This window comes from Staurois parvus, unplaced genomic scaffold, assembly GCF_062004578.1.
Source record: "Staurois parvus isolate SC_StPar_1 unplaced genomic scaffold, SC_StPar_1.0 ptg002284l, whole genome shotgun sequence".
In the NCBI taxonomy this organism is placed as follows: domain Eukaryota; kingdom Metazoa; phylum Chordata; class Amphibia; order Anura; family Ranidae; genus Staurois; species Staurois parvus.
Genome location: NW_028320080.1, coordinates 90001 through 107957, shown reverse-complemented (window position 1 = coordinate 107957; position 17957 = coordinate 90001). Strand labels below are relative to the sequence as shown.

General features: G+C 51.0%; 1 protein-coding gene across 1 annotated transcript in view; it reads left to right on the top strand.

Annotated features, from left to right (window-relative positions):
* Nucleotides 1-17957, top strand: part of LOC149431346 (voltage-dependent calcium channel subunit alpha-2/delta-2-like) — a gene marked incomplete at its 5' end in the record, with an annotated part of 141622 nt that overhangs the window by 47762 nt on the left and 75903 nt on the right. The window contains 5 exons of the mRNA XM_089665644.1: nt 1730-1837; nt 8487-8565; nt 9157-9206; nt 10645-10734; nt 15056-15130. Coding sequence (XP_089521770.1) covers nt 1730-1837; nt 8487-8565; nt 9157-9206; nt 10645-10734; nt 15056-15130 — 402 coding nt within the window. The remainder of the gene's footprint in view (nt 1-1729; nt 1838-8486; nt 8566-9156; nt 9207-10644; nt 10735-15055; nt 15131-17957) is intronic.

The window sequence follows — 17957 nt, the reverse complement described above, 5'->3', positions numbered from 1 at the left end:
GTCAAGGACAGATGAGCGTATCCACCAGGATTACGACTGTCCGGATGATGCAGGAGGGTACCAGAGGATCTGAAAAACTTGACGGGTGCAGAGAAAACAGGAATTCTGCAGAGGCTGGTCACATGACCAAGGCCAAGAGACACTGGTGTCACGCATGGGGCAGGCTGGAGGCACAGGGGTGCACTTGGGGACCAGGGGAGCACAGGAGCACACAAAAGACACAGAGCCAGGATGATATGGGGTGCACTTGGGGACCAGGGGAGCACAGGAGCACACAAAAGACACAGAGTCAGGATGATATGGGGTGCACTTGGAGTTAGGGGGGTGCACAGGGGCACATTAGATGACATGGAACGCACAGGGGTGCGCTAGTAGACAAGGCCTACTGGGAGCACATTTGGAGTTACAAGGGTAGACAAAATGACCCCGGATGCACTGGGGTCTTCCTCTAGTCATGGGAGCCCCCAGGGGCACGCTAGATGACACATAACACGCTTGGAGTCATGGGAGTGCGCTAGATGACACGAGACACACTGGGGTGCACTTAAAGACATGGGGGTGCAGGAGATGACACGGAGAAGCATTGAGAGTCATGGTGGCACAGATATGGAGTCATGGGGGGAACTGCATATAGACACACTAGATGACATGGGCACACTTGGAGTCACGGGGACGCACTAGATGACACGGAGCGCATTGGGCCACACTTGAAGTTATGGAACACAATAAATGACACAGGGTGCACTTGAAATCACAGGGGCACACTTGATTTATGGCAGTGCACGGGGGCACACTTGAGTCAAAGCAGGTGCACGGGGGCACACTTGGAGTCACAGGTGCACGGGAGGCACACTTGGAGTCACAAAGGTGCATGGGGGCACATTTGGAGTCACAGAGGCTCACATGGGCACACCTAGAGTCATGGGGGCACACTTGGAGTTACAGAGGTGCACGAGGGCACATTTGGAGTCACAGAGGTACACATGGGCACACCTAGAGTCATGGGGGCACACTTGGAGTCACAAAGGTGCATGGGGGCACATTTGGAGTCACAGAGGCTCACATGGGCACACCTAGAGTCATGGGGGCACATTTGGAGTCACAGAGGTGCACGAGGGCGCACCTTCACAGAGGTGCACAGGGGCACACCTAGAGTCACAGAGGTGCACAGGGGCAAATTTGGAGTCACAAAGGCACATGAGGGCACACTTGGAGTCACAGAGGTGCACGGGGGCACACTTGGAGTCACAGAGGTGCACGGGGGCAAATTTGGAGTCGCAGATGCACATGAGGGCACATTTGGAGTCAGAGGTGCACGGGGGCACACAGGGGTATACTTGCAGTCATGGGAGTGCACAGGGGGCACTGATGCCACAGGAACACTCAATGACACGAAGTACCCAGTGGCTGGAGGCAAGCACAGAGGACACGGGGAGCACAAGTTGCCAGTAAGGTGCACCAATCAAGGGACTCCATTAAGGCCCAATTACATGCCGCTCCGCAATTTGAGGTGTCAGTAATTGGAAGAGTTGTCTCCTGATTGGCTGCGGTGCCAATCAGGAGAGCTCTGGTAGAGGTGACCCAACAATGATCTAACCATTACAATGTAACAAACAAGCAGACCTGTTACAATGTTTCCTTTTCTGGGGGTTTTGTTGTCACCGAGTTCTTTTGTCTTTATGTGAAGAGATATCCATTTTTTTGGATTTTTTTCTGCCTCCTGTTTCAGACTAACGTCACCCGAGCCAACTGCAACAAGATGATTATGATGTTCACAGACGGCGGGGAGGACCGAGTACAGGATGTCTTTGAGAAATACAACTGGCCCAACAAAACCGTAAGTTCACCTGGAAATACAGGCCACCATATCTGTCCTTGGGCTCTCTGGTACCCTGTACAGGGTTGGAGTACGGGGCCCCTTATTGATGCTGATGTCAGGGCAACCCACCATGTGCAGGACTCCTCCTGGGCCGTCACCTCCTTATACCTTTTACTGGAAGGATGGCAGAGCCCAAGGATGGGGATGACTAAACTGGAATCATCATCTACAGGAGGGGAGCTGCTCTACCCCCACCTTGTTCTCTCTACCTGTCTATTATGTAGAAGCCGTCTCATTGTTCCAGGAGCTCGACAATGTCTGCCAGAATTTCTCTTCACTTGCATGGAGGAGCAGGACTCACAAAACCCAAAATACAAAGCAGCTGTCTTCTGATTGGTTACCAGAACGACCAACAGTGCGTGGGATGGTCTACGTGTCTGGAGTTCTCAATCACCCTGCAGGAGAGCAAGACATACAACAGATAGACCCCACCACTGATAGACAGAGCGCACCACCAACAGACAGACCCCACCACCAACAGACAGACCCCACCAATGATAGATAGACCCCACGAATGACAGATAGACCCCACCACTGACAGACAGACCCCACCACTGACAGACAGACCCCACCACCGACAAACAGACCCCACCACCGACAGACAGACCCCACCACCGACAGACAGACCCCACCACCGGCAGACAGACCCCACCACCGGCAGACAGACCCCACCACCGACAGACAGACCCCGCCACCGACAGACAGACCCCACCAATGACAGACACACCCCGCCACCAACAGACCACACCACAGAGAGACAGACCCACCACAGAGAGACAGACCCCACCACCGGCAGACAGACCCCACCACAGAGAGACAGACCCCACCACAGAGAGACAGACCCCACCACAGAGAGACAGACCCCACCAACGACAGACAGACCCCCACCACCGACAGACCCCACTACCGACAGACAGACCCCACCACTGAGAGACAGACCCCATCACCGAGAGACAGACCCCATCACCGAGAGACAGACCCCACAACCAACAGACAGACCCCACCAACGACAGACAGACCCCCACCACCGACAGACCCCACTACCGACAGACAGACCCCATCACTGAGAGACAGACCCCATCACCGAGAGACAGACCCTACCACCGACAGACCCCACTACCGACAGACAGACCCCACCAGTGACAGACAGACCCCACCACCGACAGACAGATCCCACCACTATTAGATAGACCACTTCACCGACAGACAGATCACAACACCGACATATAGACCCACCACCAACAGAGACCCTTCCACCAACAGACAGACCACACCACTGCCGGCAAACCCCTCCACCAACAGACAGACCCTGCAATTTAGAGACAGACTCCTTTGTACTAAAGAAGAGTCAGAAGAGATTGTGAGGCGTACACCCCCTGTGTATTATTTGGGGGGGAAGGGGGGTTATTTACTAAAACTGGAGAGTGCAAAATATGGTGCGGCTGTTCATGGGAGCCAATCAGCTTCCAGCTTTTATTGTCGAAGTTAAATTGAACAAGCTGAAGTTGGAAGCTGATTGGCTCCCATGCACAGCTGCACCAGATTGTGAGTGCTCCAGTTTTAGTAAATCTCCCCCAATGAATGCTAAGAAAATGGTTAAAGGAAATATTAGGGCTGACTTCTTTCTGAAAATGCTCATTTCCTGGCTGAAGGCCAGAGGATTGAATGTATAGCTGGGGGACTAGTGTTATCAGAGGTAGAGCCCCCTGAGGCTTTAAAAGAATTGTAAACCATATTGTTGGTTTCCATTCTTCCCCCATGATCCTCCCCTTCCCTCCATGATGTCCTCTGTCCCTCATGATGTCCCCCTTTCCCACGAGGCATCCCTCCCCCATGATGCTCTCCTTCCTCCATGGTATCCCTATTCCTTCACAGTGCCCCCATTTTCCCTAACAATGCCTTCTTCCCACATGGCGCACCTCCTTCCCTCTAATGCTCCCCTTTTCCCCCATGATGTCCCCCTTTCCCATGATGCTCTGCTTCCTCCATGGTATCCTTGTTCCCTCACAATATCCCCTTTTCCTATCCATGATGTCCCCATTTCCCCAACAATACCCTCTTCCCCCATGGTGCCTCTTCCTCCCCCAAATACTCCCTCTTCCCTTCATGATGCCTCCCTTCCTCTATGATGGCCTCCTTTCTCCATGGTGCCTCTCCTTCCCCCCAAACGCTCCCCTTTCCCATGATATTCTCCTTCCTCCATGGTATCCCTGTTCCCTCACAATGCTCCCTCTTCCCTTCATGATGCCTCCCTTCCTCTATGATGGCCTCCTTGCTCCATGGTGTCCCTCTTTCCTCACATTAGCCCCCCCTTTCCCCACAATGAGCTCGGTCCTTCATTTTTGTACCCATTTCCCCTACAATGCCCTTCCTTTCCCCTAAATACTTCCCCCTTCCTTTAATGATGTCTTCCCTCCCCTATGATGCCTCCTGTCCCCATAATGCCCTCCTTCCTCCATTGTGCCCCTCACAATAGCCCCCCCTCCCCTCACAATGCCCAATTCCCTTTCAAGATGTCCCCATTTCCCCAACAATGTCTTCATCCCCCATGGCGCACCTCCTTCCCCTGAATGCTCCCCCTTCCCTCCATGATGTCCTCTTTCCCCCCATGATGTCCCCCTTTCCCATGATGCTCTCCTTCCTCCATGGTATCCCTGTTCCCTCACAATGCTCCCCCTTCCTATCCATGATGTCCACATTTCCCCAACAATGCCCTCTTCCCCCATGGTGCCTCCTCTTCCCCCGAATGCTCCCCCTTCCCTCCATGATGTCCTCTTTCCCCCATGATGTCCCCCTTTCCCGTGATGCTCTCTCCTCCATGGTATCCCTGTTCTCTCACATGTCCCTCTTTCCTGTCCCTGATGTCTCCATTTCCCCAACAATGCCCTCTTCCCCCATGGTGCCTCTCCTTCCCCCCTAATGCTCCCCTTTCCCTCCATGATGTCCTCTTTCCCCCATGATGTCCCCCTTTCCCATGATGCTCTCCTTCCTCCATGGTATCCCTGTTCCCTCACAATTCTCCCCCTTCCTATCCATGATGTCCCATTTCCCCAACAATGCCCTCTTCCCCCATGGTGCCTCTCCTTCCCCCCGAATGCTCCCCTTTCCCTCTATGATGTCCTCTTTCCCCCATGATGTCCCCCTTTCCCATGATATTTCTCCTTCCTCCATGGTATCCCTGTTCCCTCACAATTCTCCCCCTTCCTATCCATGATGTCCCATTTCCCCAACAATGCCCTCTTCCCCCATGGTGCCTTCCCTTCCCCCCGAATGCTCCCCTTTCCCTCCATGATGTCCCCCTTTCCCCCATGATGTCCCCCTTTCCCACAATGCTTGCTTTCCTCCATGGTGTCCCTGTTTCCTCAAAATCTCCCCCTTTCTATCCATGACGTCCTAATTTCCCCAACAGTGGCACCTCCCCTTCCCCCGAATGCTCCCCTTCTTTCCATGATGCCTCCCTTCCTCTACGATGGCCTCCTTTCTTCATAGAGTCCCTCTCCCCTCACATTAGCACCCCCTTTCCCCACAATGAGCTCGGTCCTTCAATGATGTTCCCATTTCCCCTACAATGCCCTTCCTTCCTTTAATGACGTCTTCCCTCCACCACGAGTCCTCTTGCCCCCATGATGCCCTTCACAATAGCCCCCCCACCCTTCCTCCGCAATGCCTCATTCACCTTTCAAGACATCCCCATTTCCCTGACAATGCCCTCTCCCCCTGTGGTGCCCACCTTTCAGTGCTCCCCTCCTATTTTATGATCCCCCCTCCTCCTCCATGATGCCTTCCTTCCCCTACAATGGTTGCCATTTCCCCATAATAGCCCCCTCGCCCCACCATGACTCCCTTCTCACACAAGGTCTCCCCTTCCCCCATGTTGCCCACCAATCAAGGCATCCCTCCATGTACACGGCCGGCACATAGCAAAGCCCATCCATCGGCGTCACCCGAAGGAAAATCTCTTCTTTCTCCGACTTCCAGCTTTTAATTCCGCCTTTAATTAATCAGCCGGTTGGATGTGACTTTCCTCCGCTTTCCAGATTAACTTTTAATTGAGTTCTCCGGCCGGCCCGATGGTCTCCGGGCCGAGATTAGCTCGGGAAGTCATTCTGTTTGGCTCTTGGGGTCTGACATGTCGCTCGGCGTCCAGATAACGGCTTTCAATAAAGCTGTACTACCTGGGACGCATTAGCGCGCACGCGGATTGATGGGCAGCCCGCCAGGAAGTAATATGGAGGACAGTCACTTAACATGCAGCCTGACGGTACGGGACAATTACAGGACATGACAGGACAGATAAAACATCACTGATATAATTATAATGACCGCCAGGGTGACAACGGAGACGCCGCGCACGCCGCTGATATATTACCCGCCATCTTAAAGCCACGGACAGGCGAAATGTCTGCTGGAATTACCTCCGGACTCCGACAAAAGGCTGATTTACATTTCCAGATATATATATGTAAATGTCGCCGGAGCTTATCAGAACTGAAAATAATTAAAGGTTCTGACCCGGCGGGGGAGGGGAGGGGGGGGTTCTACGCGCAGCGTACTGCCTGCGCAGCACTACAGGCGGCCTCCACCGAGCATCATTGAGCTGGTGACCGAAAACAGTAAGGGGGGGGGGGCATTGCGAACATTAAAAATCGATCCACCCAAAACTAAAATTTCATTTGCAGGAAGGCTCAGCTACGCTGTTACACCTCCATACTGTCACACTGTCACACCACCACACTGTCACACCGCCATACTGTCACACTGCCATACTGTCACACCGCCACACTGTCACACCGTCATACTGTCACACCTCCATACTGTCACACCGCCACACTGTCACACCGTCATACTGTCACACCTCCATACTGTCACACCTCCATACTGTCACACCGTCATACTGTCACACCTCCATACTGTCACACCTCCATACTGTCACACCGCCACACTGTCACACCTCCATACTGTCACACCGCTATACTGTCACACCGCCACACTGTCACACCTCCATACTGTCACACCGCCACACTGTCACACCTCCATACTGTCACACCGCCATACTGTCACACCACTATACTGTCACACCGCCACACTGTCACACCTCCATACTGTCACACCGCTATACTGTCACACCGCCACACTGTCACACCGCTATACTGTCACACCGCCATACTGTCACACCTCCATACTGTCACACCGCCACACTGTCACACCTCCATACTGTCACACCGCTATACTGTCACACCACTATACTGTCACACCGCTATACTGTCACACCGTCATACTGTCACACCACCACACTGTCACACCTCCATACTGTCACACCGCTATACTGTCACATCACCACACTGTCACACCTCCATACTGTCACACTGTCACACCACCACACTGTCACACCGCCATACTGTCACACCACCACACTGTCTCACCATCATACTGTCACACCGCTATACTGTCACACCACCACACTGTCACACCGCTATACTGTCACACCGCCATACTGTCACACCGCCATACTGTCACACCGCTATACTGTCACACTGATATACTGTCACACCACCATACTGTCAGACCGCCATACTGTCACACCGCTATACTTTCACATTACTATACTATCACACCGTCATACTGCCACACTGCTATACTGTCACACCGCTATACTGTCACACCGCTATACTGTCATACAGCTATACTGTCACACAGCTATACTGTCACACCACTATACTGTCACACCGCCATACTGTCACACCGCTATACTGTCACACCGCTATACTGTCACACCACCATACTGTCATACAGCTATACTGTCACACTGCTATACTGTCACACTGCTATACTGTCACACCGCCATACTGTCACACCACCATACTGTCATACAGCTATACTGTCACACTGCTATACTGTCACACCGCCATACTGTCACACCGCTATACTGTCACACCACCATACTGTCACACCGCTACACTGTCATACTGTCACACCGCTATACTGACACACCGCTACACTGTCATACCGTCATACTGTCACAACGCTATACTGTCACACCGCTACACTGTCATACCGTCATACTGTCACACCGCTATACTGTCATACTGTCACACCGTCATACTGTCACATGGTCATACTGTCACACCGCTACACTGTCATACCGTCATACTGTCACACCGCTATACTGTCATACTGTCACACCGTCATACTGTCACATGGTCATACTGTCACACCGCTACACTGTCACACCGTCATACTGTCACACCACTATACTGTCACACCGCTACACTGTCATACTGTCATACTGTCACACCGCTATACTGTCACACCGTCATACTGTCACACCGTCATACTGTCACACCGCTACACTGTCACACCGTCATACTGTCACACCGCTACACTGTCACACCGTCATACTGTCACACCACTATACTGTCACACCGCTACACTGTCATACCGTCATACTGTCACACCGCTATACTGTCACACCGCCATACTGTCACACCGCCATACTGTCACACCGCCATACTGTCACACTACTATACTGTCACACTGCTATGCTGTCACACCGTCATACTGTCACACCGTCATACTGTCACACCGTCACTGGTTCTTTCTCTTGCAGGTTCGGGTTTTCACCTTCTCAGTCGGTCAGCACAATTATGATGTCACCCCCTTGCAGTGGATGGCGTGCGCTAATAAAGGTGAGTGCGCTTAGAGGGCGGAGAGGCGGCTGTGCGGCGTTCTTCCATGCAGCGTGCAGCATTCACGTCCTCCTGGAGGCACCAATCCCCCCCACAGTCCTGAAGAAGGGGAAGTGCTTCCCCCGCAACGTGTCGGCTGCATTGTATTCACACACATTTCACTCCCGCCGTCCGACCATTTGTACCCCGCGCACCTCACACCATCGGAGAGGGAGCCGCTGGAGACCAGGACCAGGTCCCTCTTCAGTGGGCCGGGTCTGTAGGTCCAAACCACACCCATACAAAGTCATCCTTCGGATTTCAATCAGTTGGTCCCAGATTTGCACCTCCCACCTTTCCAGAGACGCATCGCTTTCCTCGCCGTGCTACACCCTCCAGCTGCTGAACCCTGACAGATATCTAACACCCCGCACACACCCCTCCGATGTGCGACCTCCAGCCAAGTTACACGATTTCAAAGTCGGATGTCCCCATTACATTCACAGGCTGTTCTTCCTGCACCGTGACGTCACTTCCCCGCCCCTCCCCTCCCCCGCACAGGGCTGCTGACTATCATATCATCAATAGTAATTGTTTTCTCATCCTTCACAGGTTACTATTTTGAAATCCCGTCCATCGGAGCGATCCGGATCAACACTCAGGTATGGGGAACGCCGAGCCCTGCGGGGAACACGGGAATATTCATCAGGGGTAGAGAAGTGCGGAGACCACTAACAGCCAATCACAGCACTGAGAGGGGTTCCCACCATCCCTGTGCTGAGTTCCCAGGTCTGTACCCCCACTGTGCCCATTATGAGGGGTTCCCACCATCCCTGTGCTGAGTTCCCGGGTCTGTACACCCGCTGTGCCCATTATGAGGGGTTCCCACCATCCCTGTGCTGAGTTCCCAGGTCTTTACACCCGCTGTGCCCATTATGAGGGGTTCCCACCATCCCTGTGATGAGTTCCTGGGTCTGTACACCCACTGTGCCCATTATGAGGGGTTCCCACCATCCCTGTGATGAGTTCCCGGGTCTGTACACCCGCTGTGCCCATTATGAGAGGTTCCCACCATCCCTGTGCTGAGTTCCCGGGTCTGTACACCCGCTGTGCCCATTATGAGGGGTTCCCCCCATCCCTGTGCTGAGTTCCCGGGTCTGTACACCCGCTGTGCCCATTATGAGGGGTTCCCACCATCCCTGTGCTGAGTTCCCGGGTCTGTACCCCCACTGTGCCCATTTTTAGGGGTTCCCACCATCTCTGTGCTGAGTTCTCGGGTCTGTACACCTGCTGTGCACATTATGAGGGGTTCCCACCATCCCTATGCTGAGTTCCCGGGTCTGTACACCTGCTGTGCCCATTATGAGGGGTTCCCACCATCCCTGTGCTGAGTTCCCGGGTCTGTACACCTGCTGTGCCCATTATGAGGGGTTCCCACCATCCCTGTGCTGAGTTCCCAGGTCTGTACCCCCACTGTGCCCATTTTTAGGGGTTCCCACCATCCCTGTGTTGAGTTCTCGGGTCTGTACGCCTGCTGTGCCCATTATGAGGGGTTCCCACCATCCCTGTGCTGAGTTCCCGGGTCTGTACACCTGCTGTGCCCATTATGAGGGGTTCCCACCATCCCTGTGCTGAGTTCCCGGGTCTGTACACCCGCTGTGCCCATTATGAGAGGTTCCCACCATCCCTGTGCTGAGTTCCTGGGTCTGCACGCCCGCTGTGCCCATTATGAGGGGTTCCCACCATCCCTGTGCTGAGTTCCCGGGTCTGTACACCCGCTGTGCCCATTATGAGGGGTTCCCACCATCCCTGTGCTGAGTTCCCGGGTCTGTACACCTGCTGTGCCCATTATGAGGGGTTCCCACCATCCCTGGAAGATTTACATTTATTTTATACAATGGAGAATATAATAGAAGTCCCCGCGGGGAATATTTAGAGCTCGCAGGCAGGTGGGGACCAAACTAGGAACTATTCCAGGAAGATCACCGAAGTACCCAAAAGATATTCCAGGTAGCGAATGGCTAACCCGGCCCACCAGACCGCCCCCATTGCTCTGATTGGAAGGATTGCCCCTTTAATTGGTGTCTTGCTGTGTTCCAGGAATATCTCGATGTTCTCGGACGTCCGATGGTTCTCGCTGGGAACGAGGCCAAGCAGGTTCAGTGGACGAACGTTTATCAGGACGCCCTGGTGAGTACCGGGACACCGCCACCACCTTGTCCCCGAAGACCTATGGTGGGTGTCGGCCTAACGTCATCGTGTCCCCGTTTATGCCCCTCCCCCTTCCCATCCACTCCTCCCTGTGATGTCCCAGCCCCACCCCCACCTGTTTCGGCACAGATGGAATTCTGTATTCTGCAGTAAACGCACAACAAGCAGCCAACAAGTGAAGGACTCGGATCTGTCAGGATTCTTGGGTTTTGCTGGAAAATGGACAAATAATGGATATGCTCAATGGAGTCTGGATGGGCTTCCTAATGGGAAAGCCCAGCATTGGATCCCATACAGCTTTGTCTATGGCCAGAGCAGGGGCGGACTGACATCTCATGGGGCCCCCGGGCAATAGGGGATCATGGGGCCCCTGTGTCCTTGCCCACACTCAAAGCACACCCAAAAAAGGCCTATAAAAAGGGTACCAGGGGCATTTCATGGGGCCCCCTACTGACCCCGGGCCCTCGGGCAGTGCTCCAGTGCTCTAATGGTCAGTCCGCCCCTGGGCCAGAGTAACGGGATGTGACTTTGGTGACATACAGTGAAGGAAATGTGTATTTGCTCCCCGGCTGATGCTGAATGTTCGCCCCTCACACAGAAACGATCGGTCTAACAATGGAATGTTCGCCCCTCACACAGAAACGATCGGTCTAACAATGGAATGTTCGCCCCCCCACACAGAAATGATCGGTCTAACAATGGAATGTTCGCCCCTCACACAGAAATGATCGGTCTAACAATGGAATGTTCGCCCCTCACACAGAAATGATCGGTCTAACAATGGAATGTTCGCCCCTCACACAGAAATGATCGGTCTAACAATGGAATGTTCGCCCCTCACACAGAAATGATCGGTCTAACAATGGAATGTTCGCCCCTCACACAGAAATGATCAGTCTAACAATGGAATGTTCGCCCCTCACAGAAATGATCGTTCTAACAATGGAATGTTCGCCCCTCACACAGAAATGATCGGTCTAACAATGGAATGTTCGCCCCTCACACAGAAATGATCAGTCTAACAATGGAATGTTCGCCCCTCACCCAGAAATGATCGGTCTAACAATGGAATGTTTGCCCCTCACACAGAAACGATCGGTCTAACAATGGAATGTTCGGTGTAACACTGAGAGACAGAATACAACAACAAATTCAGCAGAAATGCGTCTAACAAATGATGACGGATCTGCATGTTCATGAGGGAAAGAAGGATTTGATCCCCTATCATTCAGCAGGATTTCTGGCTCCCAGGTGTCTCTCATACAGGTAACAAGCTGAGATTAGAAGCAGTCTCTTAAAGGGAGTGCTGCTAATCTCATTGTGTTACCTGTATAAAAGACACCTGTCCACAGGAGCCATCAGCCAATCAGATTCCAAACTCTCCACCATGGCAAAGACCAAAGAGCGGTCCAAGGATGTCAGGGACAAGATTGTAGACCTACACAAGGCTGGACTGGGCTACCAAACTATGGCCAAGCAGCTTGGTGAGAAGGTGACAACAGTTGGTGCAATCATTCACAAATGGAAGAAACACAAAACAAGTGTCAGTCTCCCTAGGTCTGGTGCACCATGCAAGATCTCACCTCGTGGGGTGTCAATGATCATGAGAACAGTGAGGAATCATCCCAGAACTACACGTGAGGATCTTGTCAATGATCTCCAGGCAGCTGGGACCACAGTCACCAAGAAAACAATTGGTAACACACTACGCCGACAAGGACTGAAATCCTTCAGTGCCCGCACGGTCCCTCTGCTCAAGAAAGCCCATGTCCAGGCCCGTCTGAAGTCTGCCACTGAACATCTGAATGATGCAGAGAAGGACTGGTGGGAAGTGCTGTGGTCAGAGGAGACCAAAATCCAGCTCTTTGGCATCAACTCAACTCACCGTGTTTGGAGGAGGAGCAATGCTGCCTATGACCCCAAGAACACCATCCCAACTGTGAAACATGGTGGTGGAAACATTCTGCTTTGGGGGTGTTTTTCTGCTAAGGGGACAGGACAACTGCACTGCATCAAAGGGATGATGGACGGGGCAATGTACCATCAAATCTTGGGTGAGAACCTTCTTCCCTCAGCCAGGGCATTGAAAATGGGTGGTGGATGGGTGTTCCAGCATGACAAGGACCCAAAACACACGGCCAAGGCAACAAAGGAGCGGCTCAAGAAGAAGCACATTAAGGTCCTGGAGTGGCCTAGCCAGTCTCCAGACCTTCATCCGATTGAAAATCTGTGGAGGGAGCTGAAAGTTCGAGTTGCCAAACGTCAGCCACCAAACCTTAATGACTTGGAGATGATCTGCCAAGAGAAGTGGGCCAAAATCCCTCCTGAGATGTGTGCGAACCTGGGGGCCAACTCCAGGAAACGTCTGACCTCTGGGATTGCCAACAAGGGATTTGCCACCAAGTACTAAGCCATGTTTTGTGAAGGGGATCAAATCCTTCTTTCCCTCATGAACATGCAGATCCGTCATCATTTGTTAGACGCATTTCTGCTGAATTTGTTGTTGTATTCTGTCTCTCAGTGTTACACCGAACATTCCATTGTTAGATCGATCGTTTCTGTGTGAGGGGCGAACATTCAGCATCAGCCGGGGAGCAAATACGCATTTCCTTCACTGTATATACAGTGGGGATCGAAAGTTTGGGCACCCCAGCTAAACATTTGTATTAATGTGCATAAAGAAGCCAAGGAAAGATGGAAAAATCTCCAAAAGGCATCAAATTACAGATTAGACATTCTTATAATATGTCAAGAAAAGTTAGATTTTATCTCCATCATTTACACTTTCAAAATAACAGAAAACAAAAAAATGGCGTCTGCAAAAGTTTGGGCACCCTGCAGAATTTATAGCATGCACTGCCCCCTTTGCCAAGCTGAGACCTGCCAGTGTCATGGATTGTTCTCAATCATCGTCTGGGAAGACCAGGTGATGTCAATCTCAAAGGTTTTAAATGCCCCGACTCATCTGACCTTGCCCCAACAATCAGCACCATGGGTTCTTCTAAGCAGTTGTCTAGAAAACTGAAACTGAAAATAGTTGATGCTCACAAAGCTGGAGAAGGCTATAAGAAGATAGCAAAGCATTTTCAGATGTCAATATCCTCTGTTCGGAATGTAATTAAGAAATGGCAGTCATCAGGAACAGTGGAAGTTAAAGCAAGATCTGGAAGACCAAGAAAAATATCAGACAGAACAGCTCGCAGGATTGTGAGAAAAACAATTCAAAACCCACGTTTGTCTGCACGATCCCTCCAGAAAGATCTGGCAGACACTGGAGTTGTGGTCACTATTCCACTATAAAGAGATACTTGTACAAATATGGTCTTCATGGAAGAGTCATCAGAAGAAAACCTCTTCTACGTCCTCACCACAAAAATCATCGTTTGAACTTTGCAAATGAACATATAGACAAGCCTGATGCATTTTGGAAACAAGTTCTGTGGACCGATGAGGTTAAAATTGAACTTTTTGGCCGGAATGAGCAAAGGTACGTTTGGAGAAGAAGGGGCACAGAATTGAATGAAAAGAACCTCTGTCCAACTGTGAAGCATGGGGTTGGATCAATCATGCTTTGGGGTTGTGTTGCAGCCAGTGGCACAGGGAACATCTCACGAGTAGAAGGAAAAATGGATTCAATAAAATTTCAGCAAATTTTGGATGGTAACTTGATGCCATCTGTGAAAAAGCTGAAGTTAAAGAGAGGATGGCTTCTACAAATGGATAATGATCCTAAACACACCTGGAAATCCACGGGGGATTACATCAAGAGGCGTAAACTGAAGGTTTTGCCATGGCCTTCACAATCTCCTGACCTCAACATCATTGAAAATCTATGGATAGACCTTAAAAGAGCCGTGCGTGACAGACAGCCCAGAAATCTCAAAGAACTGGAAGACTTTTGTAAGGAAGAATGGGCAAAGATACCTCAAACAAGAATTGAAAGACTCTTGGCTGGCTACAAAAAGTGTTTACAAGCTGTGATACTTGCCAAAGGGGGCAGTACAAGATATTAACTCTGCAGGGGGCCCAAACTTTTGCAGACGCCATTTTTTTGTTTTCTGTTATTTTGAAAGTGTAAATGATGGAAATAAAATCTAACTTTTGTTGACATATTATAAGAATGTCTAATCTGTAATTTGATGCCTTTTGGAGATTTTTCCATCTTTCCTTGGCTTCTTTATGCACATTAATACACATTTTTAGCTGGGGTGCCCAAACTTTCCATCCCCACTGTATGTATGTATATATATATATTACAGTGTATCATATTGCCCATAAACCTTTTTTTATTTCCTTCTAGGGGCTGGGCTTGGTGGTCACAGGAACGCTTCCGGTATTTAACCTGACGACAGATGACTCTGGGAATCCCGGAAAGGTCAGATATTCTTTGCCAGTCTTTTCATCTTTGACTCCCTTCATCAAGACAAGCACATCTGCTCTTACTCTTACATCATCACTGGGTCTCTGTGCTTCTCTATTGAATGCAACAGATCATGGCTTTTGGGAGAGGCCAGTAGGGTGCTATACATAGCTTCCTGAAAAAAAAACACAGCGATTTGCCTTAGTACTACTCTCAAGAACCCCTCAGCCCCGATGCAAGCAGTGGGAGGAGTTATGCAAATATCAAAATATTTTGGGTGGGTGTCCACCTGGAGGAATGGGCATTCCTAGGCAGGTAGTCAGGATGTACTGGCATAGGTAATGCCCACCTGTGATGCTGAGCCTCCATGATTAAAAGAACCGAAATCCACTAAATAAAAGGGGTGGGGCCAGGGCCAGTTAAGCTGGGGAGGAAAGCGCTAGATGATGCTGGGCGTCCTCCAGCCAGGAAATGAGGCGGAGCTCTCTCTAAATTGCTGCAGCTTCTAATGCACATTGTGAGAAGCTCCCAGTGTGCAGTGAAATGATAGGAAGCCGTTTCAGTCCAGGAGAGGAGCCTGAAGGGAAGACTTGAGGTCATCCTCTGTAGTAAATCCCCCCTTCATAAGATTCATCCCAGCACCAGCTGAAAGCAGTCATCTCTGTCCAGGTCGAGTACCGAATATATTACCAGTACACATCGATCTTTTTATAATACGTCTTTTATTGAAGCAAAGTGCAAGTCACAGAGAGTGCAGCAATTGGGGGCTCATCCGGGACTCCATCAAGGAAATGTGACCTAGACCCTGATGAAGTCCCATGTGACCCCTGAAACGTTCTTTTTGCAGCATAGACTCTGATGAAGTTGTGTGACCCCCAAAACGTTCTTTTTGCAGCATAGACCCTGATGAAGTTGTGTGACCCCCAAAACGTTCTTTTTGTAGCATAGACCCTGATGAAGTCCCGTGTGACACCCGAAACGTTCTTTTTTGTAGCATAGACCTTGATGAAGTCCCTTGTGACCCCCGAAACTTTCTTTTTGCAGCATAGACCCTGATGAAGTTGTGTGACCCCCAAAACGTTCTTTTTGTAGCATAGACCCTGATGAAGTCCCGTGTGACACCCGAAACGTTCTTTTTTGTAGCATAGACCTTGATGAAGTCCCTTGTGACCCCCGAAACTTTCTTTTTGCAGCATAGACCCTGATGAAGTTGTGTGACACCCGAAACGTTCTTTTTTGTAGCATAGACCTTGATGAAGTCCCTTGTGACCCCCGAATTTTCTTTTTGTAACATAGACCCTGATGAAGTCCCGTGTGACCCTGAAACATTCTTTTTGCAGCATAGACCCTGATTGAGTTGTGTGACCCCCAAAACATTCTTTTTGTAGCATAGACCCTGATGAAGTCCCTTGTGACCTCCAAAACTTTCTTTTTGTAACATAGACCGTGATGAAGTCCTGTGTGACCCCGAAAACTTTCTTTTTGTACCATAGACCGTGATGAAGTCCTATGTGACCCCCTAAACGTTCTTTTTGTAACATGGACCCTGATGAAGTCTGGTGTGACCCCTGAAACTTACTTTTTGAAGCATAGACCTAATGAAGTCCTGTGCGACCCGGAAACATTCTTTTTGTAACAGACCCTAATGAATTCCTGTGTGACTCCTGCAACATTTTTTGGTAACAGACCCTGGTGAAGTCCTGTGTGACCCCTGAAACGTTCTTTTTGTAGCATAGACCCTGATGAAGTCCTCTGTGACCTCCAAAATGTTCTTCTTTTGTAGCATAGACCCTGATGAAGTCTTGTGTGACCCCTGTAATATTGTTTTTGTAACAGACCCTGATGATATCCTGTGTTAACCCTGAAACGTTCTTTTCTGTAACATAGACCCTGATGAAGTCCTGTGTCACCCCCCCCCAACATTCTTTTTGTAACACAGACCCTAATGACCTCCAGCGTGACCCCCAAAATGTTCTTTTTGTAACATGGACCCTTATGAAGTCATGTGTGACCCCAAAAGGTTCTTTTGTTTTGTAGCATAGACCCTGATGAAGTTCTGTGTGACCCCCCCTAACATTCTTTTTGTAACATAGACCCTGATGACCCCCAACGTAAGTTGCCTGACCCCCCAAAATGTTCTTTTTGTGACATAGACCATGACGAAGTCCCATGCGACCCCCAAAAAATTGTTCTTTATGTGACTTGCACTGTGCTTCCTTGAAATACGTTTCTGAAGTATTTTGTATGCTGGCAACATATCCCGTATCTGCGCCATTCTGCGGTCGCCCCCCCCCCCCCCCCACGCAGGAGATCCAGACATATCCCGTATCTGCGCCATTCTGCGGTCGCCGCACCCCCCCACGCAGGAGATCCAGACATATCCCGTATCTGCGCCATTCTGCGGTGGCCGCACCCCCCCACGCAGGAGATCCAGACATATCCCGTATCTGCGCAATTCTGCGGTCGCCGCACCCCCCCCTACGCAGGAGATCCAGACATATCCCATATCTGCGCAATTCTGCGGTCCCCGCACCCCCCACGCAGGAGATCCAGACATATCCCATATCTGCGCAATTCTGCGGTCCCCGCACCCCCCCCCCACGCAGGAGATCCAGACATATACTGTACCTGCGCCGTTCTGGGGTCGCCGCACCCCCCCCCACGCAGGAGATCTAGACATATCCCGTATCTGCGCCATTCTACGGTCGCCGCACCCCCCCCCACGCAGGAGATCTAGACATATCCCGTATCTGCGCCATTCTACGGTCGCCGCACCCCCCCCCCCCCACGCAGGAGATCCAGACATATCCCGTATCTGTGCCATTCTGCGGTCGCCGCACCC